The 27074-nt window shown below is 48.4% G+C and overlaps 1 protein-coding gene across 2 annotated transcripts in view; it reads left to right on the top strand.

Moving 5' to 3' along the window:
- Window positions 1-27074, top strand: part of nherf1b (NHERF family PDZ scaffold protein 1b) — a 121635-nt gene that overhangs the window by 59556 nt on the left and 35005 nt on the right. For both annotated transcript variants that reach the window (XM_059948986.1, XM_059948985.1), the window contains exon 2: window positions 25116-25286. In XM_059948986.1, the coding sequence (XP_059804969.1) occupies window positions 25116-25286 (171 nt within the window). The remainder of the gene's footprint in view (window positions 1-25115; window positions 25287-27074) is intronic.

The raw sequence follows: 27074 nt of genomic DNA, 5'->3' as shown, positions 1-27074 counted from the left end.
GGTGTGAACCATTTCCAAATAGTCACCGGCACACTCGTGCACGTGGGCTGTGGTGTGAACCATTTCCAAATAGTCACTGGCACACTCGTGCATGTGGGCTGTGTTGTGAACCATTTCCATGCTGAACTGGTTCTTCTGTTACCTCGTCAATCTGTAGTCTTCAACACCTTGGGTGGACGATGGCAACAGTGACAAGAGAATACAACCTTTAGCAGTTCCTGACTGCTGTTAAAAGTCTCAGACTGCTGCTGTAATTCAGGAAGACTATATAAAGTAAAACTGGAAAATGAACTTCTTTGTCTGGTTTACATCGTGTTCCAGTCTCAACCTGGAATAGGGATTGAACCCATCCAGAACAAGATCCAATTTCCTTTGTACCAACCGGCAACACCTGATGGCCATTAACTGATGAGATGTGTTGTTGGAGATCACACTGTGACGGCCATTAAAGTGTGATTGTCTCCATATCTGAAAAATCAAGGATGGCTGGGGTGATAAACTCATGTGGTATTTCAGGCCACTCTGAGCATAATCCAGTGTGGTATTACAGGCCACTCTGAGCATAAACCCGTGTGGTATTACAGGCCACTCTGAGCATAGACCCGTGTGGTATTTCAGGCCACTCTGAGCATAATCCAGTGTGGTATTACAGGCCACTCTGAGCATAAACCCGTGTGGTATTACAGGCCACTCTGAGCATAGACCCGTGTGGTATTACAGGCCACTCTGAGCATAATCCCGTGTGGTATTACAGGCCACTCTGAGCATAAACCCGTGTGGTATTACAGGCCACTGAGCATAATCCCGTGTGGTATTACAGGCCACTCTGAGCATAATCCCGTGTGGTATTACAGGCCACTCTGAGCATAAACCCGTGTGGTATTACAGGCCACTCTGAGCATAAACCCGTGTGGTATTACAGGCCACTGAGCATAATCCCGTGTGGTATTACAGGCCACTCTGAGCATAAACCCGTGTGGTATTACAGGCCACTCTGAGCATAAACCAATGTGGTATTACAGGCCACTCTGAGCATAGACCCGTGTGGTATTACAGGCCACTGAGCATAAACCCGTGTGGTATTACAGGCCACTCTGAGCATAAACCAATGTGGTATTACAGGCCACTCTGAGCATAGACCCGTGTGGTATTACAGGCCACTCTGAGCATAATCCCGTGTGGTATTACAGGCCACTCTGAGCATAAACCCGTGTGGTATTACAGGCCACTCTGAGCATAAACCCGTGTGGTATTTCAGGCCACTCTGAGCATAAACCAATGTGGTATTACAGGCCACTCTGAGCATAATCCCGTGTGGTATTTCAGGCCACTCTGAGCATAATCCCGTGTGGTATTACAGGCCGCTCTGAGCATAATCCCGTGTGGTATTACAGGCCACTCTGAGCATAATCCCGTGTGGTATTTCAGGCCACTCTGAGCATAATCCCGTGTGGTATTTCAGGCCACTCTGAGCATAATCCCGTGTGGTATTACAGGCCGCATGCAACTGGTTTTTTGAGCAGAAACCCGCAGTTACCAGCTGTCATGTGACTGGTTTCATGAACTAGAAAATGTGTGAAATTTTGAGTTCAGTCCAGCTTCAAGATTGGACACAGACCATGCTTTCTCTTATGAAATGTGGACATGTATAGCACAGAAAGGGCAGATTCTGATGTATGAATCTGAGACTTGGGTTCCAGAGCCAAGTTTGGGGTAGAAGGGCAGGGTTTGACTGACTAGTGTTTCTATAAACTAGAATTATCTCTATCTTTCCAGTTATTTAACTACTCTATGGGGAGTGGCAATGAAAGTTCAATCTTTTTTAAAGGATTGAATTAAGTTGAACGGTTCTTGCACCGCAGAGACCCACTGAGTCTGTTCAATCTGCTTCTTCTCCCCCATTTCAACCAATTGGCCTTTCTCTTTCCTGTCGCTAACATAAATTCTGTCACTCTATCAAATATATTTCTAAAGGAAATAAATATATTGTGCTTTATAAATTCCAAACATCAACTACCTAAGTTACCTCCCAACTCTTCTAAAGTTTCAGCGTGAACCTTCTCTTTCAGTTTGGCACTACCTTCCCCTCAGAATCCTGCGCCCTCAGAGAACACCCTCATCATTCAGTGAGGGCCAAGGCTGTGTTTCGTTTCCTGCCCCTCAGAATCCTGCGCCCTCAGAGAACACCCTCATCATTCAGTGAGGGCCGAGGCTGTGTTTCGTTTCCTGCCCCTCAGAATCCTGCGCCCTCTGAGAACACCCTCATCATTCAGTGAGGGCCAAGGCTGTGTTTCGTTTCCTGCCCCTCAGAATCCTGCGCCCTCTGAGAACACCCTCATCATTCAGTGAGGGCCGAGGCTGTGTTTCGTTTCCTGCCCCTCAGAATCCTGCGCCCTCAGAGAACACCCTCATCATTCAGTGAGGGCCGAGGCTGTGTTTCATTTCCTGCCCCTCAGAATCCTGCGCCCTCAGAGAACACCCTCATCATTCAGTGAGGGCCGAGGCTGTGTTTCATTTCCTGCCCCTCAGAATCCTGCGCCCTCAGAGAACACCCTCATCATTCAGTGAGGGCCAAGGCTGTGTTTCGTTTCCTGCCCCTCAGAATCCTGCGCCCTCAGAGAACACCCTCATCATTCAGTGAGGGCCAAGGCTGTGTTTCGTTTCCTGCCCCTCAGAATCCTGCGCCCTCAGAGAACACCCTCATCATTCAGTGAGGGCCGAGGCTGTGTTTCGTTTCCTGCCCCTCAGAATCCTGCGCCCTCTGAGAACACCCTCATCATTCAGTGAGGGCCGAGGCTGTGTTTCGTTTCCTGCCCCTCAGAATCCTGCGCCCTCAGAGAACACCCTCATCATTCAGTGAGGGCCGAGGCTGTGTTTCGTTTCCTGCCCCTCAGAATCCTGCGCCCTCTGAGAACACCCTCATCATTCAGTGAGGGCCGAGGCTGTGTTTCGTTTCCTGCCCCTCAGAATCCTGCGCCCTCTGAGAACACCCTCATCATTCAGTGAGGGCCGAGGCTGTGTTTCGTTTCCTGCCCCTCAGAATCCTGCGCACTCTGAGAACACCCTCATCATTCAGTGAGGGCCGAGGCTGTGTTTCGTTTCCTGCCCCTCAGAATCCTGCGCCCTCTGAGAACACCCTCATCATTCAGTGAGGGCCGAGGCTGTGTTTCGTTTCCTGCCCCTCAGAATCCTGCGCCCTCTGAGAACACCCTCATCATTCAGTGAGGGCCGAGGCTGTGTTTCGTTTCCTGCCCCTCAGAATCCTGCGCCCTCTGAGAACACCCTCATCATTCAGTGAGGGCCGAGGCTGTGTTTCGTTTCCTGCCCCTCAGAATCCTGCGCCCTCAGAGAACACCCTCATCATTCAGTGAGGGCCGAGGCTGTGTTTCGTTTTCTGCCCCTCAGAATCCTGCGCCCTCTGAGAACACCCTCATCATTCAGTGAGGGCCGAGGCTGTGTTTCGTTTCCTGCCCCTCAGAATCCTGCGCCCTCTGAGAACACCCTCATCATTCAGTGAGCTTGCCGATACAGCATTTTGGGAGCCCCGACCACAGCCAACTCTGAGTCCGTCCAAAAACTTCGAGCCTCCAACCAGCCCTCCATCACCGAACACCGAGCACCATCTCTGCCGAGCGCTTCGACCCCGGCACCAGCCGCCAAGCAACAGGTAAAGCCGAGGATTCGGGGCCTTCCTCCCGGAGATTTTTCCAATCGCACTGTAGCAGCGGTGGCGAAACGGCATTTCAAAAGTTTCACCAGATGTTCCTCTGTGCTTCACACGTCCATCTCCATCAAATCAGGATAGTACACGGCCCCTACTTACAGATTACAGATATTCATTCCAAAGTGGCCGCTGCGCGCTGCGTCGCACTGCCATCTTGCATCAGTCTTCACAGTGAAAGATACTGGTAGAATGATGGAAGTACAGTGTCAGGAAGTGTGTGAAGTTAACATAACTAGACAGACGGTTCTTGCGAAACAAAGGTCTGAAGGTTTACAAGTCACCTGGACCAGATCGTGTACACCCCGGGTTCTGAAAGAGGTGACTGAAGAGATCGTGGAAGCATTAGTAATGATCTTTCAAGAATCACTAGAATTTGGAATGGTTTTGGAAGACAGGAAAATTGCAAATATCACTCCACTCACTCTTCAAAAAGGGAGAGAGGCAGGAAAGGAAACCATAGGCCAGTTAGTGACCTCAGTGGTTGGGAAGATGTTGGGATCAATGATAGAGTACTTGGATGCATATGATAAAATAGGCCAAAGTGAGAATGATTTCCCCAAGGACCTGTCTGTTCTTTCCCTCCTTTCAACATCAGCTTTATCATCTTCTACTCTGTTCACTGCCAGTGTGATGTTGGCACCAATGTGCCCTTGGATATGCCGGGAAGACCGTTCCACCCAGAACGCACTAGTTCACTCCGTTATTTACCAGCAGACTGCTGGAAATCACTTTCAGATCCTCCCTTCTCCCAAAGCATGCCAGGATAACCCAGTCGAACTTTCAATCTCTACCTGGCTCCACTGCCTCCCAAATTCCTACGGTGATGTTGCATTTTGCAGAGGAGTAGTTTTGTATCACCTTCCTTCTGGACTCTGCATCAACAGCAGCAACATCAGTGACTACTTGCTGTTGTCTCTTGGTCAACACTTTGCTTCCTTTGTTTGCTGCCAGCAGTGCTTTTGTATTTCCCGACTTAATCTCTCTCTTTCCATCCCTGGCACACTTTCACTCTGGTTTATCAGCCATGGTCAAATGGCAGAGCAGACTCATTGGGCTGAATGGCCTAATTCTGCTCCTGTGTCTCATCCTTCCTCCCTTCCTCTCCCTAATTCTGTCAGTTTCATCTTTAACCTTTCCAAGTTCTAATGAAAGGCCATTCAGCCCAACTAGTGCATGCTGACCCCCAATGTGCACCTATCTTGTTCCACAGAGAGAAGCAGAGGAAACATTTCACTTCAATACCAGGCTAAGCCTTTATTCCTTGAAGATGGAAGGATGAGGGCAACCTGATAGAAATATTTAATAATTATGAGGAACATAGATACGTAAGTTGAAGGGTAACAGTCTTTCCCCCAGGAATCCAAAACTAGAGTGAGTAGGTTTAGGGTGAGAGCAATTTCTTGTGCACAGCCCATGTCCCCTTAAACCCTGCCCCTGCACGTATCCAAGTGTGTGTTTAAGTGATATTGTACCTGCCTCAGCCTCTCCCTCTGGCCAGCTCATTCCCGAAACTCACCACAATTTGCATGAAAAGTTGACTCTTGGGTCTCTTTAGTCTCATCCTAAACCTAGTCACTCTAGTTTTGGATTCCTGGGGAAAGGACTGTTAACTTTCAACTTACTTATCAAGGCTGCCACCATCGTCCCCGTGCCAAAGAAGTCTTCAGTTTCCTGCCTCAATGACTACCGTCCCGTTGCACTCACATCCATCATCATGAAGTGTTTTGAGAGGCTCGTCATGAGGCACGTAAAGACCCTGCTGACCCCTCACTGGACCCCCTGCAGTTCGCATACCATCCCAACCATTCAACAGATGACGCCATTGCCACCACCCTCCACCTGGACAAAAAACACACGTACATTCGAATGCTGTTTGCAGACTTCAGCTCAGCATTCAACACAATCATTCCTCAGCACCCGATTGGAAAGCTGAAACTGCTGGGTCTGAACACCTCCCTCTGCAACTGGATCCTAGACTTCCCGACTGGGAGATCTCAGTCAGTCCGGATCAGAAGCAGCATCTCCAACACCATCACACTGAGCACGGGGGCCCACCAGGGCTGCGTGCTCAGTCCACTGCTGTTCATTCTGCTGACCCACGACTGTGCTGCAACACACAGCTCGAACCACATCATCAAGTTCGCCGATGACACAACTGTGGTGGGTCTCATCAGCAAGAACGACGAGTCAGCTTACAGAGAGGAGGTGCAGTGGCTAACAGACTGGTGCAGAGCCAACAACCTGTCTCTGAATGTGAGCAAAGCAAAAGAGATGGTTGTTGACTTCAGGAGGGCATGGAGCGACCACTCCCCGCTGAACATTGACAGCTCCTCGGTAGAGATTGTAAAGAGCACCAAATTTCTTGGTGTTCACTTGGCGGAGAATCTCACCTGGTCCCTCAGCACCAGCTCCAAAGCAAAGAAAGCCCAGCAGCGTCTCTACTTTCTGTGAAGGCTGAGAAAAGTCCATCTCCCACTCCTCATCCTCATCACATTCTACAGAGGATGTATCGAGAGCATCCTGAGCAGCTGCATCACTGTTTGGTTTGGGAATTGCGCCATCTCGGATCGCAAGACCCTGCAGCGGATAGTGAGGTCTGCTGAGATCCTCGGGGTCTCTCTTCCCGCCATTACAGACATTTACACCACACACTGCATCCGCAAAGCTAACAGCATTGTGAAGGACCCTACGTACTCCTCATCCAAACTCTTCTCTCTCCTGCCACCTGGCAAAAGGCACCGAAGCATTTGGGCTCTCACGACCAAACTGTGATACAGTTTCTTCCCCCAAGTCATCAGACTCCTCAATACCCAGAGCCTAGACTTACATCTACATCATTTAATATTGAAATTTGTCCTTTACTGGGCCTATTGTCTTGTTTATTAATTAGTTATTTATTAATTATTGTACTGCTCTGCACTTTATGTAGTCCTGCATAGGTCTGTAGTCTAGTGTAGTTCTCATGTTGTTCTATGTAGTCTAATGTAGACTTGAGTTTTCTCACGTAGTCTAGTGGAGTTTTGTGTTGTTTCATGTGGCACCAGGGTCCTGGAGGAGCATTGTTTCGTTTTTACTGTGTACTGTACCAGCAGTTTATGGTTGAAATGACAATAAAAAATGACGACTATGTTCCTCATAATTATTAAATATTTCTATCAGGGTGCCCTCATCCTTTCCATCTTCAAGGAATAAAGACCTCGCCTGGTATTGAAGTGAAGTGTTCACTCTGCTTCTCTCTATGGGAGCAATGTGTGGTGCTGTGGTATCTGGGTTTTCAAATATACCACAGAATAGGTGTTAGCAAAATTCAAACCCTTGAGATTAATGGGAAGTGGTAATCTGGATGTCAAACTGGCTTAATGATGTCAGCTGTTTTGCTTCCTGCAGCTTACTATTTAATTCAAGTTTAATTTAACCATAGAGTGCAGCCAACGAAAGAGTGTTACTATGGGGCTAAGGTGCTAAGACACATAACTAATTCACCACAGCTAGATGCATAGAAATCAACAAACCCGTATAAAATATCAGTAAGAATGCAACAACGGTGTGTGTGTGAGAGACACACATACATACACACACACACACACACACACACACACACACATGTGCAGTACTATATATAGAACAGTGGATTACAGTTATATGCACCATTTATTAATCAGGGCAGCCACTTATTTGGGACAACTCTTAAAGAACAAAATCTAAGCAAGAAATAGCTGGGATTCCCTCTGTTTATTTGGGACACTGTGTGGCTTAATTGGAACAGGAGACTTGCTGAATAACTTCTAAATAGCATCAGTCAAGTGAACCTGTGTGGCAGTCAGACACTACATTATGTTTAGATCGAATAATTTTTAAAGAGTTAGTAGCATGCGTTTGTGTTCCAGATGTTGTGATTTTTTTTTGAACACTGATAGCTAAGAAATAAGCAGTAAGACAATACAGAACTGTTTGGCTCACTCTGGTTTCAAGCATTCAGGCCTGGAGATGCCTGAAACGTGTTAGGGTTAACTCTGAAAAATCTGAAGGTATAGACAATCATCTTGAACGTTGCAATGAAAATGAAGATTTGGAAGATGCTGTTGTCAAAAGCATTGCATGAAGGCAGTCTGTTATCTCCATTACATGTCTGAGCTGATTTTGTTCATGGTCAGTGTATGGTGGATAAATTCCAACGTTGGTAACTATTAAGAACTAATACACAGTGGTGCTGTAGTAGTGTTGGTAGTGCTCTGAATTGTTCTGTATTTCATTCAAATACACAATTTGCTACTCAGTTAAATGTAGTTTGCCTTTTAAAAATCTTTTTAGCTATTTCCATGAAACTTTGATTGGGGCACCTGCTTAATTGGGCCAAAATGTTCAACTCCTGAAATTTCCCAATTAATCGAAATTCACCTATGTCCTTGGATTGATGATGGAAACTGGAGCCCCAAACCCAGTAGGATCAGTTATGTCAGATTTGGTTTCAGCTTGTGGTAAAACAATTGTGTTTTATCTGGGTCAGGGTGATTTGCTGAGTATTACTTACTGTGGGTCTGTGCCTAACAGCATGGCAGGTCTGTTTTCTGTTACCCTTCCAGCAGCCCTGGATTGGGTCAGGATAGACATGGGAGCAACCAGTATCCAAGCAAACTTCTGTATTAATAGGGCATTATCCCGAAGATTGTGAATGACCGAACTTAGAAATTTACCTCAGCAAGTTGTAGAACGTAGAACTATTATTGATTAATGGGATTAGTGCACCTGGGAACAGTAGTAAGAGGGCCTGGCCTCTTTCTGTGCTGTAAGACTCAAAGATATGGCTGAAATTGAATCCAGGAGTGTGAAACAATGTACTTTGGTAGAAAAATGTAAGGAGAGCCTATTTAGATGTGTTTTAAAGTAACAGACACTCAGTGTTTGGGCATGATAAGGTTTGATATACAGTACATGTTTCTTTTGAATAAAAGCCAAATGGAATCTGTAGCGTTATAAACTGACAGGAACAGCAAGAACAGTACACTAATCACAGATTTCTGATCAGATGTTCATTGGCACGATCCTCACTGAGGCTCCAAGGTGAGGTTTTCAGTTGTCTGTAGAGAGGAGGTTTTATCTTTGCAGCAGAGAGCCTCAGTTTCAGGAATGTTTTTTAGGAGTGTCTGTACTCAAAAGACCTACTAAGGAAAGTGTTATCCCTTCTTTCCATATTTTATGTTTTCATATTCCATGTTTATCCCTTCTTTCCATATTTCCGTACAATGCAGGATGCCGTTCAGCTCATTGTTTATACATTGAAATCTCATTTTCCCTGTAATCATTTCCCCAGAGCAGGGCCAGTTTACAGTATTTAATTAGCCACATCTTTGGGATGTGCGAGGAAAGTGGAGCTCCCAGAGAAGGACAGCATGGTCATAGAAACCCACACGGGCTGCACCAAACCCAGGTTGTGGAAACTAGTTTGTTACCCTCAAACACAATGATCTGGAATAAGCTGGATGAAAAAGCAGCGGGAACAGCCACTGTTGATTCTTTCTAAATGGAATAAAATAAATTTGTGGCTGCAGAAGAGGAATTACTGGGGCTGTGGGGGAAAGGTGGGAGAGATCCTCTTCCAAAAGCCATGTGGCTCCAATGCCATATTCCAGTTTGCTGACAACACCACTGTCGGGGATGATGTAGTGGCATACGGGGGGAGACTGAAAATCTGGCTGAGTGATATCATAACAACAAGCACTGACTCAATGTCAGCAAGACCAAGTAACTGATTATTAACTTGAGGAGGAAACCAGAGGTCTCACGAGCCAGTCCTCGTCAGAGGATCAGAGGTGAAGAGGGTCGCTTCAGGTTCCTCAGTGTTATCATTTTGGTGGACCTGCCCTGGGCCCATTACAAAGAGAGCACGGTTGTGCCTCTACTTCCTTAGAAGTTTATGAAGATGTCGTGCTGAATCTAAATCTATAGATCTGTAGTGAAGAGTAGATGTGTGGTGATTACAACAATTGCTTGCAAATGCCCTTGAACAGAAAATCCTACAAAAAGTAGTAGATATGGCCCAGTCCAAATGGGTAAAGTCCTTTCCACCATTGAGCACATTTGCATGAAGCAGGAAGGCAACATCCATCATCACGGACCCCACCACCCAGGACATGCTGCTTTCTCACTGCCACCAGGAGGAAAGTAAAGGAGCCTCGAGAGTTGTAGCACCAGGTTCAAGAGCAGCTACTACCCTCAACCATTGGGCTTGTGAACCAGAGGGAATAACCTCACTCATCGTCACACGCCCATCATTGAAATGTTCCCACAACCTATGGACTCACCTTCAAGGGCTCTTCATCACATGTTCTCGACGTGTATTGCTTTCCTGTTTGTTTCTTTAATTCTTTCTTTCTTTTTGTATATGCATGGTTTTACACACTGTTTCAATGCCCAAGATGAAGTGGTCATTCACTAATTCTACTAAGGATTTATCGAGTATGCTCACACGAAAATGAATCTCACTGTTGTATATGGTGACATACGTAGTTTACTTGAAACTTTTTGAACTTTGAAAAGCTGGCATGGGGCATTGGGTTGAATAGCCTCCTATGAAGCATTTGTATTGTATATTGTAGTCATTGTGCCTGTTCTTCAACAGCTGGTGTCTGCTGGCTCATCCACTGTAATCGCAAATACTACCATGACATGCAAGTATAGGTGATGATTGTACTTAACATTCCAGTGTTATTTGCATCCCCAAGTCGGTCTCTGGTCTGTCTATGCCCACTGTGTGGACCGTCACTGGTCTGTCTATGCTAGACTGTGTGGACCGTCTCTGGTCTGTCTATGCTAGACTGTGTGAACCGTCTCTGGTCTGTCTATGCCCACTGTGTGGACCGTCTCTGGTCTGTCTATGCCAGACTGTGTAGGGATTGTCTCTGGCCTGCCAGTCCTCGCTGCATTGCACTGGGTCCTGTCTCCGACCTGTCAGCGGCGACCTGTGCTGGCTCTGGGATACAATGGGAAAGGTCCATTAGACATAGAAGCAGAATTAGGCCACTCAGCCCATCAATTCTCTTGCCATTCCATCATGGCTGATTTTATCATCTCTCTCAACCACATTCTCCTACCCCCACACCTGTCCTTGGCAATGAATTCTTCTGGCTAAAGAAATATCTCCTAATCTCTGTTCTAAATGGACGTCCCTCTACTCTGAGGCTGTGTCCTTTGGTCCCAGACTCTCTACTATAGTAAATATCCTCACCAGTATTCGATAGGTTTCAATGAGATCCTCCGCGCACCCCACCCCCCCCATCCTTCTGGTTTCCAGTGAGTACGGATGAAAGCCATCAAACACTCCAGTAACCCTTTCATTCCCAAATCATTTTTCATAGACCACCTCCGGACTCTGTCTATTGCCAGCATATCTTGTCTCAGATCAGAGGCTCAAGACTGCTTACAATACTCCAAGTGTGGTCTGACTAGTGTCTTATAAAGCCTTGGCATCACATCCTTGCTCTTATATTCCAGTCCTGTTATCTTTCCAATTGCATTGCTTACCACTGACCCACCTGCAAATGAACTCTTAAAATCCCAAGCCCCTTTGCATCCCTGATTTTTGAATTTTCTTCCCGTTAAGAGAATAGTCTATGCCTTTATTCCTTCTACCAAAGTACATGACCATACACTTCTTTACAATATCTTCTGTCTGTCATTCCTTTGGCCATTCTCCCAAACTCTCCAGGTCCTTGTGCAGATTCCCTGCTTCCTCAGCACTACTTGCCCCTCTACCTATCTTTGTGTTGTCTGCAAACTTGGCCACAAAGCCATCAATTCTGTCATCCAAATCATTGACACATAACGTATAAAGAATTGGTCCCAACACAGACCCCTGCAGGACACCACTAGACATCAGCAGCCAATCAGAAAAGGCCCCCTTTATTCCTACTCTTTGCCTCCTGCCAGTCAGCAAATCTTTTATCCATGCTAGCATCTTTCCGATAATAGCTCAGCTCTTATCTTGTATCTTTGTCAAAGGCCTTCTGAAAATCCAAGTAAACAACACTTACTGATTCTCCTTTGTCTATCTTGCTTGTTATTTCCACAAAGAATTCCCAACAGATTTGCCAAGCACGATTTCCACTTAGGAAACCACACTGACTTTATCATGTTTCCAAGTACCTCAAAATCTCATCCTTAATAATGGAATCCAGCCTTTTCTCAACAGCTGAAGGCAGACTAACTTGCCTACACTTTCCTTTCTTCTGCATCCCTCCCTTCTCAAAGAGTGGAGTGACATTTGCGATTTTCCAGTCCTACAGAGCCACTCCAGAATCTCTTGAGGCTTGAAGGATCTCAGGAGGGAAAGGCAAAGGGGTCCAGTCACCCCATGCAGGTGATGGGTTAATGGAAACCTGCCTGATTTGGAGCTATTCAGGTAGGATGGGAGGCAAAGGGAAGGTTTGTGAAAGATCTAAAAGTCCAATGATTTGTTTTCAAGTTGAAGCCCCTATTTGTTTTTCCCTGGTTTCTGGCCTCACTGGGAGGGCGGAAATGAGTGGAAGATCCTGCACTGGGCTTCAAGCTGTGCTGTTGCTGATAATGCAGGTTAACATTCCCAGGATTCTTGGCGTCTGGCCAGCCAGGCTGGGCGTCGGTCTCCAGCACTTGCTCCTTTGACCTGCAGCCTACACACCATGGAATTAAACAATGACTTGGGAGGAAAGCTGGGCCCAGCAACAGCGACACCCCGATTCCACACTACAGTCCCAATGGGTTTCCTCTTCCATTGTGCAGTTGTACACAGCACAGTGTGCCTGTGGCCTCTCTCAGACAAAGGGTTGTCTTCCTGTGCAGATTCCAGAAATCCCTAACCAGCGACCTGTCCCCATGTCCACGCCTGCTCACTTCCACTCTGTGTGCCTTTTACTTGTTAACTTGATCTTGCAGTAAAACAGAGCGGCACTGCCTAAGCACACTAGGAACAGGAGAAATGTTTGCATGGAAATGCCCCCGATATGATAAAATAGACTTGACTTCTCAGTCTATCTCATTATTACTTTGCACCGTCGTGTCTGCCTGAGTTACCGGCGATTAACTGGACTGAAAATTCACTCTGTTCCTCAGTTGGACAATTGACTTGCGCACAAGAAAAACAGCCCAGCCCCTGTCACCACACTGTTCTGAAGTCTGAACAGAGAAATGCCATTTTTGTACGGAACTGATTAGCAGTTATGAATATTGACCAATAGGTAACCTTGTTTATGTTCAAATTCTTTGTTTGCAAGATCAATCACCATGCAGGTGTTAAAAAGTCTATAGAAACTACAAGCTAACAACTAATGATATTTTAAAGTATGTAAAGAGGGTTTCTTCTTTTTGTTAACTATAGCAGGAATGCTAATTTACTGATAACGAGAATGGTATTCCTTTGTAAACCAAATGGGGATTAATGTTCTTTCTTCTGAGTCTGTAAGCTTTTGTTGACGGGCTTTTGGGCAGATCGGCGCGAAGGGGTCGAGAGAGAGGACGCAATGCTCTAAGCTGGGCGAGGATCGCACCCCAAAGGGGGGTCCGAGGCCGGGAGATTCTCCGAGGAGGGGGGGGGGATGAAGCTAGATGTGCTTGGTTGACCACTCGGAGGGTCCTGAGCTGTTTGGAGAGTCGAGGAGTTCGGAGGGTCCTGAGCTGCGAGTCGAGGAGTTCGGAGGGGATCGAATGGTGGCCAGAAGACTTCAGAAATTGAGCTCCAACGGTTGTGCACGAAGTGGTTTGGACTTTGATAAGTTTGGCGCCTTTATTTTTTTTCTCTTCATATATACTGTATCGTTATTAATCACTTATAGTAACCTTTATAAATTCTACTCATTTAATCGCATATGGTGTTCTGTCTGTTTTTGGGCGAGGCGGGGACATCACACAGCATCCGCACCAGCTGATTACCCAGTTTGGCGGGGCTGAAGGCTGCTCCCCCTAGACAAGAACGAGCTGAGTGAGCCTGAGGCGACCCAGGGAGTTACATTGTGGGGTGCTCCTCCGGGGTTGATTTCTGTGGAAGCTGTGTGATCACCCTATTTAAATTGTGTCTGTGGCGAAGAGTTGGTGTGCCTTTGTGGGTGTGCGATTGCTGGTTATCGCTGTGTGTGTGTTGGGTGGGGTGGCTGCTGTTGGTAGCTGGTGGTCATTGTTCGAGTTCCGACTAGTGCTGACGAAATGGTGGTGGGACCATGGGTTGTCCGTACTGTTTGGAGAGTGAGGAGTGACAGGTTGGGATGTTTCAGCAGTGGGTGAGCTCCGCCCGGTTGTTGGAATAATGTCCAGCCCTAAAGGGGCGGAGGCGTGGGCGGAGCGGACCCCTCAGTTGTTGGGTGAGTGGCAGTGCTTAGCTGAGGTAAAGCGACAGGGACGGGTTGAAAGTTTGAGTAGGCGGGCAGGTGACTTTGTTAGAACTGTCAGGCGCAATTACCTCGAAGTGACCGCTGCCAGTTCTGGGAAAGTGTGGGAAAATGCGTGTGGTTCGACTGGAAGTCAAATGCCGCAGCTGGGGGGCTTATCATATCCGTGGCAGGAGATTGGTGGGAAGTTTTTAGGGTATCCCTTTTTGCCTAGGGGGGCAGATAAATTGCTTGTGGTGCCAAGGGGATCTGTCAAGGGGATCAGTTGTTCCGTTGATTCGAGAGGTGTCGGGAAACTTAGAGGAGGCCCAGTGGGAGAACGGCTTGGGGTCTCTGGGGGAGCACGTTCCCAGCAATGTACCAAGGAACTCCCGAAAGGAGCAGACCCTATTCCTGAAGGTTTAGAGGGGCCACGCGCACAGGTGTTGTTACGGATGGATGGAAGTCAAGTTAAAGCCATCCTCGGCACCGGGGAGCCGATGAAGTTGCTGTACAGTTTGTTTCATAACCGTTATTGGAAGCATTTACCCTTGACGACATTGAGGACACTGGAGATTCGGGGTACCAGTGCCGGTGATTATCCAGACGACGGTTGTTGGTCAGTGAAAATGGAGTTCTTAGAGGCAAATATGGAGGAGACTGAGGTTCATGAATCGTTAATGCTGATGTGTCCGGACCCTGTTGAGACGGGCAGCGTTTCTGTTCTAGAGAGAACCAATATCCTGCTGGTGTGCTTGGGGGCCTGCCCGGAGGAGGCGGGTGAGCGCTGTTTGGAGGCATTGTCGATGCACCCAGAGTTTCGAGCTGCTTGTGCGGACGTGTGTAGCAGCATTGGGCTGATACCGAATTCAAACAAGAGCCAGTGGTGGTACGGCCTGGGGGAAGTATCTGAGGGTGAGACCCTCTTCGTGGACGCTGCGAAATACCACGAGGGAGGGGAGTTGACTGCTGAAGACACCTCGGAGAGAGAGAGGTTGCGGCGACTGGCCCCTACAGCCATGGAAGATGTAGGCAGCGTGTGTGTGGATTGTATTGCGTTGAAGAGGCGCACTGTCAGTGACCAGAATATGGCCCTGAGGGCCAGAGAGGCGATGGCCTGTCTGAGTGGTGTGAAGTGGTTTAAGGTGCTGGATCTGAGGAGTGGATGTTGCCAGATCCCGATGAGTGGGGCCGACAAGGAGAAGACGGCCGTTATAAATTGCCTAGGAGTCTTCGGTCCGAAAAGATGCCACAGGACATATCTGGAGCCCTTGCAACCTTCCTGCTGGGCAGGTGGAAGACCATAGGGGATGTGGAGGCGTTTGGAGTTTTGGTGTATGTGGATGATCTCTTGGTGTTTGGATTTGCCTCAGGAGAATATGAAGTGAGGTCGTTGCAGGAGCAGCTGAGAACTACCGAGTTAAAGTGTTTTCGGGACACGTGCCAGGTCGCAGCTCGTGAGTGACTGTCTCTACGGAATCAAGTTTGAAATGAAGACGGAGAGACTGGAGTAAGCGATCTGGAACCAGTCGGAAGACTTACAAGTTGGAGAGAATGAAGAAAGTTGTCTGACTGAGGGTAATAGCAAACTGAGAACCTGGAGAGGGGAGTTTGCAGAGGTGAAGAAATTACAGACGAATCTCAGAAGAGAGAAGCGGAAGCTTGAAGGGAACCTGAAGATGACCATCGACAGTTCAAATGAAGTGCAAAACCTGAAAGTTGATCTGGAAGAAGTCATGAGGAAGAAAAAGCTGGAGAGAAGTGCAGTGAATACTGAACAGGAAGCTGAAGAGACTGCGGGAGCAGTGCAGGCCACGTGTTTCCGTTTGGAGAAGATCAAACAGCAGCTACCGATCACAGGAATGAGGAAGAATACAGATTCGATGGATGATGTGCTGGATGTGTGGTACATGCTGCTTTTTGCTGACTTTCCCTCGATTGAGGAAGAGACCTTTGGCCCTTCTCCCATTGAGTCAGGTGTAGCGGGGAGGGTTAGCTGTGTGCAGTGTGGGGCATGAGTGAGAGGTTGAGAGAGGAGTTGGTAGTGGGCCCAAGGTATCCCCAGTTGTGTCCGAGCCTGAAGGGTTTAGGTGAGGGGGTACGGAGGTCTCAGAAGGGTTAGGGAACTCCCAGATAGTTGGCCTAAGTAGCGCCTGAGGAACAGGGCGTGAGGGTTACTGTGTGGGGAGGAGATGTCACTGTTTGTGCTTGGGTTACGGTGTGTTGGCAGGAAAGGTGGCGAGTTATTTAGTAGTCATGAGGACTTGACTTTTATTTGGTGGAGGGAGAGTGTAAAGAGGGTTTCTTCTTTTTGTTAACTAGCAGGAATGCTAATTTACTGATAACGAGAATGGTATTCCTTTGTAAACCAAATGGAGATTAATGTTCTTTCTTCTGAGTCTGTAAGCTTTTGTTGACGGGCTTTTGGGAAGATCGGCGCGAGGGGGTCGAGAGAGAGGACGCAATGCTCTAAGCTGGGCGAGGATCGGACCCCAAAGGGGGGTCCGAGGCCGGGAGATTCTCCGAGGAGGGGGGGATGAAGCCAGATGTGCTTGGTTGACCACTCGGAGGGTCCTGAGCTGTTTGGAGAGTCGAGGAGTTTGGAGGGTCCTGAGCTGCGAGTCGAGGAGTTCGGAGGGGATCGAATGGTGGCCAGAAGACTTCAGAAATTGAGCTCCAACGGTTGTGCACGAAGTGGTTTGGACTTTGATAAGTTTGGCGCCTTTTCTTTATTTTTTTTCTCTTCATATATACTGTATCGTTATTAATCACTTATAGTAACCTTTATAAATTGTACTCATTTAATCGCATATGGTGTACTGTCTGTTTTTGGGTGAGGCGGGGACATCACACACAGCATCCGCACCAGCTGATTACCCAGTTTGGCGGGGCTGAAGGCTGCTCCCCCTAGACAAGAACGAGCTGAGCGAGCCTGAGGCGACCCAGGGGGTTACAAGTAATTCTGCCTCAGTTGGTGTGTGTCTTACATCCTTCTGTGACTCTTATTTTGCCTCCATGTGGCAAGTGGCTCCAATTCTCTGCTGTACAGAGCAGAGGGAGGCTCTGCTCTTCAAAGAGCTTTCTTGCTGGCCTGACTACACACTGTCTAATCTGTTGTATTAAAGCTTGCCTCTGCCACAGCTTGCACACCTGCCCTGCACTTTCTAGGTTACTGCATACTGTTGCTGCTTTCCCCTGTAATGAAATCATCTCTGTGGATGGCATGCAAGATAGTCTTTCACTTTTCCACAGCACATGTGACAATAGTAAACCAATTCCCTGAGCGTGGCTTTCACAAATCAGTGAGCTGACAGGGTTGTCTCTCCAGGTGCTGGTAGTTGATGGGTTAATGGGTGGTGACTGCCTGTGTTGGTTTTGCACGTGTGCAGAGAAAGATAAACACTGCCTCTCTTCTACCCTCCTGTTTGTTTTTAGGAGCTGAAATAACTTTAATTGGAGTACAAGTTGTGCTGGGACCACAAGAACACATCTGCCTTGAACGCATGACTGCTAAATATCTGGGCACTTTTAAATCAGACACCCCACAGTAGCTCCTATGTGATAAAGTATTCTTTCTATTTGGAACCAAACTGATAAGTTATAATTTTAGAAGCTTGTGAGACCAAGGAACCAAGGTGTTTCAATGTGTTTACTGAAACAATATTTCTTTTTAACTGGGTGTAAAGTCTGCATTATTTTCTAGTGAGGAAGCTTGCTGGGGTGTCTTGTTAAAGACTCACTGTTGGATTTGAAGGAATTGTGTGAAGTTTTGAATGGTAGCGAGCTGAAGTGAACTCAGAGCCAAAGAACAGAAATGTGAGTGGCTTGTATTTAGTGCCAGTCGTCACTGTGCCAGATACTAGCAGTATATCAGAACTTGGAGAATGTCAGGGGACAGAAGTAACTGTAGTCATTATTGAAGGAGAAGATGCTTGAGAAGCTGAAAGGTTTGAAGTAGTCGCCTGAACCAGATGAACTACACCCCAGAGTTCTGAAAGAGGTGGCTGGGGTGATTGTGGAGACATTAGTAATGATCATTCACGAATCACCGGATGGGACAGTGGAGCAGACCCCTTGTGGCCTATTTATCCTCGTGACCTTTATCTTCACCATTATGTCAGCTGTGTGGTTACAGTGATCTTCCTGTGGTATTATTGAAATGGGCTGGGGTATTTTATTTTACTTCATTCAGGAGAAACCCAGCTGAAAAGTCTCTAGTTAGTTCTTAAACTATGAGACTCTAGAGCTGATGAACTCTCCTGAGGCTACAAAATGGGGGATACTAAGAAATTGTGGAGGTGCATTATTATTGTCACCTTTGGGGAAAAAACAAAGCAATTCTGAAGTCAGAAACCACAGAGACATCTCCCTCCATGGTTCCTGCTGTCAGACCAGAGGGAGGAATATCCCTGGATCATTCAGCTTCACGATGCAGTAGTTCACGAGCTGCTTGCCGAATCTCCCTCCATGGTTCCTGCTGTCAGACCAGAGGGAGGAATATCCCTGGATCATTCAGCTTCACGATGCAGTAGTTCACGAGCTGCTTGCCGAATCTCCCTCCATGGTTCCTGCGGTCAGACCAGAGGGAGGAATATCCCTGGATCATTCAGCTTCACGATGCAGTAGTTCACGAGCTGCTTGCCAAATCTCGGTGCAGGCTCTGTTCTTCAGGAGGCACAAGGAATTTTGTCTTCATGGCAACTGCAGAATTCCTGGGGGAAGTCAACTATAGGGAGTATGGAGGATTCTTCTCAAAATTAATGAAGCCCATGAACTCTTGTGTTTAAAGCTGTGACACTTAATGAGAGGTCCACCACAAACCCTGATCATTATAGACTGAGGTCGAGCAGTCGATGGAAATTCATTGTCTGCTCAAGAGAATATGTGACCCAGTTTGCTGAAAGATGGGGATTCTGCGTGTGGTGTTGAGGGAGCTGGATGTGATTTGTGAGGGGCAGCCTCCCCCAAAGTGAGGGGCACCAACAACTTGGATGAGGTGAGAAGTGTAGCAGGGTACAGGAGTGAGGGTGGAAGTGTGGAGGAGTGGTTGGTGAACGGGTGTGTGCTGCAGAAACACTGCAGAGTGTGTCTGTGTGGCAGATCACTTGGTCGTGAGGAGGTGGGGGCAGACCTCTACCCCGACAGGACCGAGGGCATCATTGCAGTTGCATGAACACTATCTGGAGGCTGTATCATTCTGTTTTCTTCACTGAGAGCAGACAGAGTTACTGTAGAGGAAGATTCACAAGTCTGGTTCCTGGGTGGTGAGTGTGCTGCATGAGCAAAGAGGGACTCAAGTGGACTGTGGTCTCTCTGGGGTTTAAGAGCAGATCTCATTAGAAAAGTAGGTAATTGCCACAGTTCAGCAGACTGGACGCAAGGAGGATGTTTCTCTGACTGAGAGTCTGAAGCCAGCGATCCCAGTCTTAGAATAAGAAGGCTCCCATTGACTGAGAGATGAGAAATTTCATCATTCTGGGGCTGGGGAATCTTGGAAGCCCTTCATCTTTGAGAGCTGTAGATATATTCAAGAAAGGGAAGATTGTGCCTCACGAGCCTAATTGGGTTTTTTGAAGAGGTAACAAAATAAATTGATGAGGGTAGGGTGGTAGATGTGGTCTACATGGATTTTAGCAAGGCATTTGACAAGGTCCCCCACAAGAGACTCATCCAGAAAGTCATGAGGCATGGGATCAGTGGAACCTTGGCTGTTTGGATAAAAAATTGGCTTAAAGGAAGAAAGCAGAGGGTAGTTGTGGAAGGAAAGTATTCTGCCTGGAGATCGGTGATTAGTGGAGTGCTGCAAGGATCTGTCCTGGGACCCCTGCTATTTGTGATTTTTACAAATGACATGGATGTAGAGGCGGAAGGATAGGTGAGTAAGTTTGCAGATGACACGAAGATTGGAGGAGTTGTGGATGGAGCTGTAGGTTGTCGAAGGTTACAAGAGGATATAGACAGGCTGCAGAGTTGGGCAGAAAAATGGCAGATGGAGTTCAATCTGGACAAGTGTGAGATGATGCATTTTGGAAGGACAAACCAGAAGACTGAGTACAGGATTACTGGTCAGTTACTTAAGAGTGTGGATGAACAAAGGGACCTTGGGGTTGAAATCCATACATCCCTCAAGGTCGCTGCACAGGTTGATGGGGTAGTTAAGAAGGCCTATGGGATGCTAGGCTTCATTAACAGGGGGATTGAGTTCGAGAGTAGAGAGGTCATGTTGCAACTCTAAAAATCTCTGGTGAGACTGCACTTAGAGTAGTGTGTTCAATTCTGGTCACCTCATTATAGGAAGCATGTGGAAGCTATGGAGAGGGTGCAGAGGAGATTTACCAGGATGTTGCCTGGTTTGGAGAACAAGTCATATGAAGCAAGGTTAGCAGAGCTGGAACTTTTCTCTTTGGAATGCAGAAGAATGAGAGGGGACTTTACAGAGGTCTACAAGATTATGAGAGGCATAGATAGGGTGGATAGTCAATACTTGTTTCCCAGGACACCAATTGCAAACACCAGAGGGCATATGTACAAAATTAAGGGAGGGAAGTTTAGGGGAGACATCAGGGGTAAGTTTTTTTACACAGAGGGTTGTGAACGCCTGCAATGACTTACCAGGGATGGTGGTGGAGGCTATAACATTGGGGGTATTTAAGAGCCTCTTGGACAGGCACATGGATGAAAGAAAAATATAGGGTTACTGGGTGGTGTGGGTTTAGTACTTTTTTTAAGGAATATATGGGTTGGCACAACATCAATGGCTGAAGGGCCTGTACTATGCTGTAGTGTTCCAGAGTCTAGTGTCTAGAATGTATCCAGAAATATTCCCTGAATCCTACCCATAAGTCAATTGATTTTTAGATCTATTTCCTGAATATGGGCCTATTCAAAAGTTCAAAGTACATTTATTATCAAAGTGCATATATGTCACCATATACAACCCTGAGATTCATTTACTTGCAGGCATTTGCAGAAGAACAAAAATACAATAGAATCAATGAAAAACTACTTAAAAACAAAGACTGACAAGCAACCAGTGTGGAAACAATTGTGCAAATACAAAAAACAATAAAGAAATAAACAAACAAATAGCACTGAAAATATGGGTTGTAGAGTCCTTGGGTGAAAGTGAGTCCATGGGTTGATCAGTGGTCAGCTCAGTGTTGAGGTTACCTTCTTTGGTTTGAGAGCCTGATGGTTGAAGGGTAATGACTGTTCCTGAACCTGGTGGTATGCGACCTGAGGCTATTTTATCTCCTTAACAATGGCATCGGTGAGAACAGAGCATGGCCTGGATGATGGAGGTCTTTGATGGATACGCATAGTGTAGGGAGGGCTCCTGTGATGGTTTGGGTTGGATCCATTGGACGTTGGTGTTTCCACACCAGGCTGTGATGCAGCCAGTCAGGATACCCTCCACTGTGCATCTATACAAATTTAGATGACATCCCAAATCTGTGCAAAGTTGTAAGAAAATCGAGGTACAGTTGTGCCTTCTGGTACTTGTGTACTGGTCCCAGGAGAGATCCACCATCACAATAATGCTAAGGAATTTAAAGTTACTGACCCTCTCCACTGCCGATCCTGAAGATATCTGGAAGACCTTTGATATCTGTTTTGAAGGAATTCAATATGCACATCAATGGATTTATGGATAACTGCAGGGAGTTGCGGAATTGGGGGGATGAAGAAGGAGGTGGTGCTGAGGTCCTGACGGATCGTGAAGGACTGGATTTTCCTGTGTTGTGGAGTCAGCACCGAATGACGAAGTCTCTCAGTAACAGATTTGGAAATACTCAAGCACACGCGACTGAGTGCGAGAATGAACCGCGAGGTACTCTGCCACACTCTTTGAAAGAATCTTGCAGCAAATTTTTCATCATCGGTGTTTCTGCACCCTCCACTCTCTCTGCCTGTTCACCTCCACTGCTTAAGCTTCTGTCATCCAAGCTCGGTCAGAGATTGAAGGTGGGATCCTGCAGCTGTTGGTGACGAGACCAGTGGGGAAGCTTGTCTCTGTTGGCTCTGTGTGTGCAAGTGTGTTTCCTTGTGAACTTACAACCACAGCTGTGCCACTTAAGAGAAGTTAGACTGGACATAGTTTGTGAGGGAGGACTGTCATTTACACATTGGTCCTACATAGCTGGTGCTGTATGGCTGACACAGAGCCTGCAGGTCAGCCTCAGGCCTCGCTGCTGTGGCTGTTGCCAGGGAGAAGAGGAATGAAGGAATGTTGTAACCAGGGCGTGTCACTGAGTTCAGGGGGAGCTGCCCGAAAAATTAATACATTTTCAAAATAATTTTTGGCCTGATACCAGGTCAAACATGTTTTGTGAGTGATCTGTAATGAAAGGTCTGCTGGAATATGTTCATGATTTATTTCGGCCCACTGTGGTCCTGTTGAGGATGTGCTCATTGTGAAGGGTCCTGGGGATGTGGTGAGGCTTCTCCCAGTAACTTCAGCCTCAGGACAGTGTGGGTCACTGGTGAGAGAGAGAGGGGGAGTGCTGCCCTCTCAGAGGGCTGATAAAGGTTAAGTGTACTGAGTTTTAATGGATCTATGACTGCTGGGTGTTGAACTCTGTCATGTGGACTTGGTGCACTGTCTCATTCTGACCAGGGAAGGAGCTGGTGGCCAAAGTGAATGCGTGAAAGAGGCAATACTGGCTAATATGTGGAAATGTTGGCAGAGGGTTGGGCACAGTTGTCTTTGTGACCCACTGCCTTCTCTGGGGTGCTGTACGCCTTGCTGAGGGGCAGCCCCATCTGGTGCTGCAGGGCAGCAGTGCGAGAGCAAGAGTGTGAGGCTGAATGACTCTTCCCCTCGTGAGTGATGGAGTGAGAGGCTGAATGACTCTCCCCTCGTGAGTGATGGAGTGTGAGGCTGAATGACTCTCCCCTCATGAGGGAGTGTGAGGCGGAATGACTCTCCCCTCGTGATGGAGTGTGAGGCGGAATGACTCTTCCCCTCGTGATGGAGTGTGAGGCTGAATGACTCTTCCCCTTGTGATGGAGTGTGAGGCTAAATGACTCTCCCCTCGTGCGTGATGGAGTGTGAGGCTGAATGACTCTCCCCTCGTGCGTGATGGAGTGTGAGGCTGAATGGCTCTCCCCTCATGAGGGAGTGTGAGGCTAAATGACTCTCCCCTCGTGCGTGATGGAGTGTGAGGCTGAATGACTCTCCCCTCGTGCGTGATGGAGTGTGAGGCTGAATGGCTCTCCCCTCATGAGGGAGTGTGAGGCTGAATGACTCTTCCCCTTGTGAGTGATGGAGTGTGAGGCTGAATGACTCTCCCCTCGTGAGTGATGGAGTGTGAGGCTGAATGACTCTTCCCCTTGTGAGTGATGGAGTGTGAGGCTGAATGGCTCTCCCCTCGTGAGTGATGGAGTGAGAGGCTGAATGACTCTCCCCTCGTGAGTGATGGAGTGTGAGGCTGAATGACTCTCCCCTCATGAGGGAGTGTGAGGCGGAATGACTCTCCCCTCGTGATGGAGTGTGAGGCTGAATGACTCTCCCCTCATGAGGGAGTGTGAGGCGGAATGACTCTCCCCTCGTGAGTGATGGAGTGTGAGGCTGAATGACTCTCCCCTCATGAGGGAGTGTGAGGCGGAATGACTCTCCCCTCGTGATGGAGTGTGAGGCTGAATGGCTCTCCCCTTGTGAGTGATGGAGTGTGAGGCTGACTCTCCCCTCATGAGGGAGTGTGAGGCTGAATGGCTCTCCCCTCATGAGGGAGTGTGAGGCTGAATTGCTCTCCCCTCGTGCGTGATGGAGTGTGAGGCTGAATGACTCTCCCCTCGTGAGTGATGGAGTGTGAGGCTGAATGGCTCTTCCCTCGTGCGTGATGGAGTGTGAGGCTGAATGACTCTCCCCTCGTGCGTGATGGAGTGTGAGGCGGAATGACTCTCCCCTCGTGCGTGATGGAGTGTGAGGCTGAATGACTCTCCCCTCGTGAGTGATGGAGTGTGAGGCTGAATGACTCTCCCCTCGTGAGTGATGGAGTGTGAGGCTGAATGACTCTTCCCCTTGTGAGTGATGGAGTGTGAGGCTGAATGACTCTCCCCTCGTGAGTGATGGAGTGTGAGGCTGAATGACTCTCCCCTCGTGAGTGAGGGAGTGTGAGGCTGACTCTCCCCTCGTGAGTGATGGAGTGTGAGGCTGAATGGCTCTTCCCCTCGTGAGTGATGGAGTGTGAGGCAGATTGACCCTCTGCTTTTCCGTCAGTAACCTTCCTCAGTGCTGGGTGTTGCTGGGTATTTGACAGTGGCTGGTGTGGGACTGATTCTGGGGATGGGCTGCACACTGACGAGATCAGACCTACTTGTGGTCTGTTTCTGTCAGCGGCTGGCTCACAGGGAGGTGACTGCACTGTCTGTCGTGACAGGTTTCTGTATGTATTTCAGCCCCTTGTTACTACTCTCCTCTCCTCTCCGCCAACCTCCAAATCCCTCCCACTCCTCTCCCTCACCCCCACTCCTCCTCTCCCTCACCCCCACTCCTCCTCTCCCTCACCCCCACTCCTCCTCTCCCTCACCCCCACTCCTCCTCTCCCTCACCCCCACTCCTCCTCTCCCTCACCCCCACTCCTCCTCTCCCTCACCCCCACTCCTCCTCTCCCTCACCCCCACTCCTCCTCTCCCTCACCCCCTCCCACTCCTCCTCTCCCTCACCCCCACTCCTCCTCTCCCTCACCCCCACTCCTCCTCTCCCTCACCCCCACTCCTCCTCTCCCTCACCCCCTCCCACTCCTCTCCCTCACCCCCACTCCTCCTCTCCCTCACCCCCACTCCTCCTCTCCCTCACTCCCTCCCACTCCTCTCCCTCACCCCCACTCCTCCTCTCCCTCACCCCCACTCCTCCTCTCCCTCACCCCCACTCCTCCTCTCCCTCACCCCCACTCCTCCTCTCCCTCACCCGCACCTCCACTTCCTCACCCCCACTCCTCTTCCTCACCCCCCTCCTCCTCTGCCTCGACCCCCCACTCCTCCCTCCTGTCCTGCTCCGCTCCCACTCCCCTTCATGCCCACCCCTGCTGATGGCTGGGTCTGTGTGATTTCAGGACTCCCGCAGAGAGCTGCGCCCCCGACTATGCTGCATGCAGAAGGGTCCCAACGGTTACGGCTTCAACCTCCACAGCGAGAAATCCAAGACGGGCCAGTACATCCGCGCGGTGGACCCCGACTCTCCTGCAGAACGGGCTGGACTGCTGCCTCAGGACCGGATCATCGAGGTGCCTTGCTCTCACTTCATTCCCTCTGCTTTGACATCCCACTCGCTCGAGGGCCGTGCGGAACAGAGCCAGAATCTGTGACCGACCCACTGACCCTCTCCCTGTCAGCACAGAGCCCATCATCCTGCCTGCTCCCTCTGTCCGTCTGCTCCCCTCCGTCCTCTCGTACCCTCCGTCCGCTCTCTCCGTATGCCCGCCTGTACCCTCCGTCCTCCCACTCGTCCGTCTGCTCCCCTCCGTCCTCCCACACACTGACCCGCCACACCCTCTCTTCCCCCCACCACCGAGCTACACATGGACTGACTGTCTGTTCCCTACTTGCCCACTCTCCTCCCGTCTGCACGTTTGCAGACCCGGCCCCCACTGGTACTCTGCCACTGACATTTGTCCCCATTCTCTCCCCGGCTCAGTGTTGGGATTACCACCGTTTATTGTTATTTCTATAAATGATGCAGATATGAACATGCAGCAAGTTTGCTGCTGGTATGAACCTGGGGGCGGGGGTCATCATAGTGAAGCAGGGTGCAAGGTATCATCAAAATCCTGATACCTTTGGGAGGTAGGCTGAGGAATGGCAAATGAACTTCAGTTTGTGATGTGATGCATTTAGGACAGCCACACAGTGTAGGATTTACACAGTGAATGACAGTTTTTAAAATGAAGAGGGATATGGAGAAGGTGATTGTTGCCAGGGCAGGGGAGTCCAATCCTACAGGCCCTGGAGATCTGCCTGTCTGCCTTTAGCACTTCCTCTTCTGTATTACAGATCTCTGCATTTACTTTTTCTACTTCTAAAGGCTTCATGTCTTCACAGTTTAAATAAAGAGAAATGTTCATTAAGCTTCTTGCCCCTCTCCTTCAGATGCACCCTAATATCTGTCCAGCCTAAAGCATCTGTAACTGACACTTTCAGCTTTGAGTCCTGTCCCTCACTAAACCATGTTTCTGTGAATGTCTGTAATATCCCAGTCCCACAGTTATCCATGCTCCTACCTATGCAATTTAATCCCAGAGAGACTCCTCACTGCCTGCCTATCCTTTCTATTCTTCTTTCTATTACTGACTTCTCTATCACTCTCCAGCCTTTCATTTGCATTCCTGTTTCACCCGCGCCCCTGCCAGTCCAATTTAAAATTCATCCCAGCAGTGCTAGCAAATCTTCCCAAGCAGAATATTGGTCCTCCTCCAGTACAGGTGCAACTTGTCCATCTTGTACAGGTCACTTCTGTCCATAAGACATCCTAATGGCCCAGAGCACCAGAATCCTGCTTTGTGGCAGGGGGTGGTGTGCTGAATAGTGAGGTGGAGTGTTGTGACACTGGCAGACCGGAGCCGAGGATAGTTCCCACTACCATTGTGCTTCCAAGGGATCCTTGCACAGCTTACAGGGGGCACAAGGGATTCTGCAGGTGCTGGAAATCTTAAGCAGCACACAGAATGCTGGAGAAACTCAGCAGGAGAGGGAGGGGGCATCTAGAGAGAGAAATGAACAGTCAACGTTTCAGGCTGAGCCCCATTGTCCTGGCCTGAATGTCAACTGTTTACTTCCTTCCAGAGATGAGTTCTGAGCTGCTGCCTTCCTCCAGCACGTTGTCTGTACAGCTTGCCGTGACGCTCGTTTCTGGGTATCGTGGTGAGATGCTGGCACTCACTCGGGGCCTTGCTTGATTCTTGCATTGGTATGCCGCAGGTGGACATTGGAATACTCTACAGTGTTATGTCACAGTCCTCAGTAATTAGTGTCCATGTGGTATTTACATGCATCAGCAAGGCTGTGAGAATGCCACA

The sequence above is a fragment of the Hypanus sabinus genome, chromosome 23 (assembly GCF_030144855.1).
Source record: "Hypanus sabinus isolate sHypSab1 chromosome 23, sHypSab1.hap1, whole genome shotgun sequence".
Lineage (NCBI taxonomy): Eukaryota > Metazoa > Chordata > Chondrichthyes > Myliobatiformes > Dasyatidae > Hypanus > Hypanus sabinus.
Note: the sequence above shows the minus strand (reverse complement) of the source record. Positions and strands in the feature narration are given on the sequence as shown.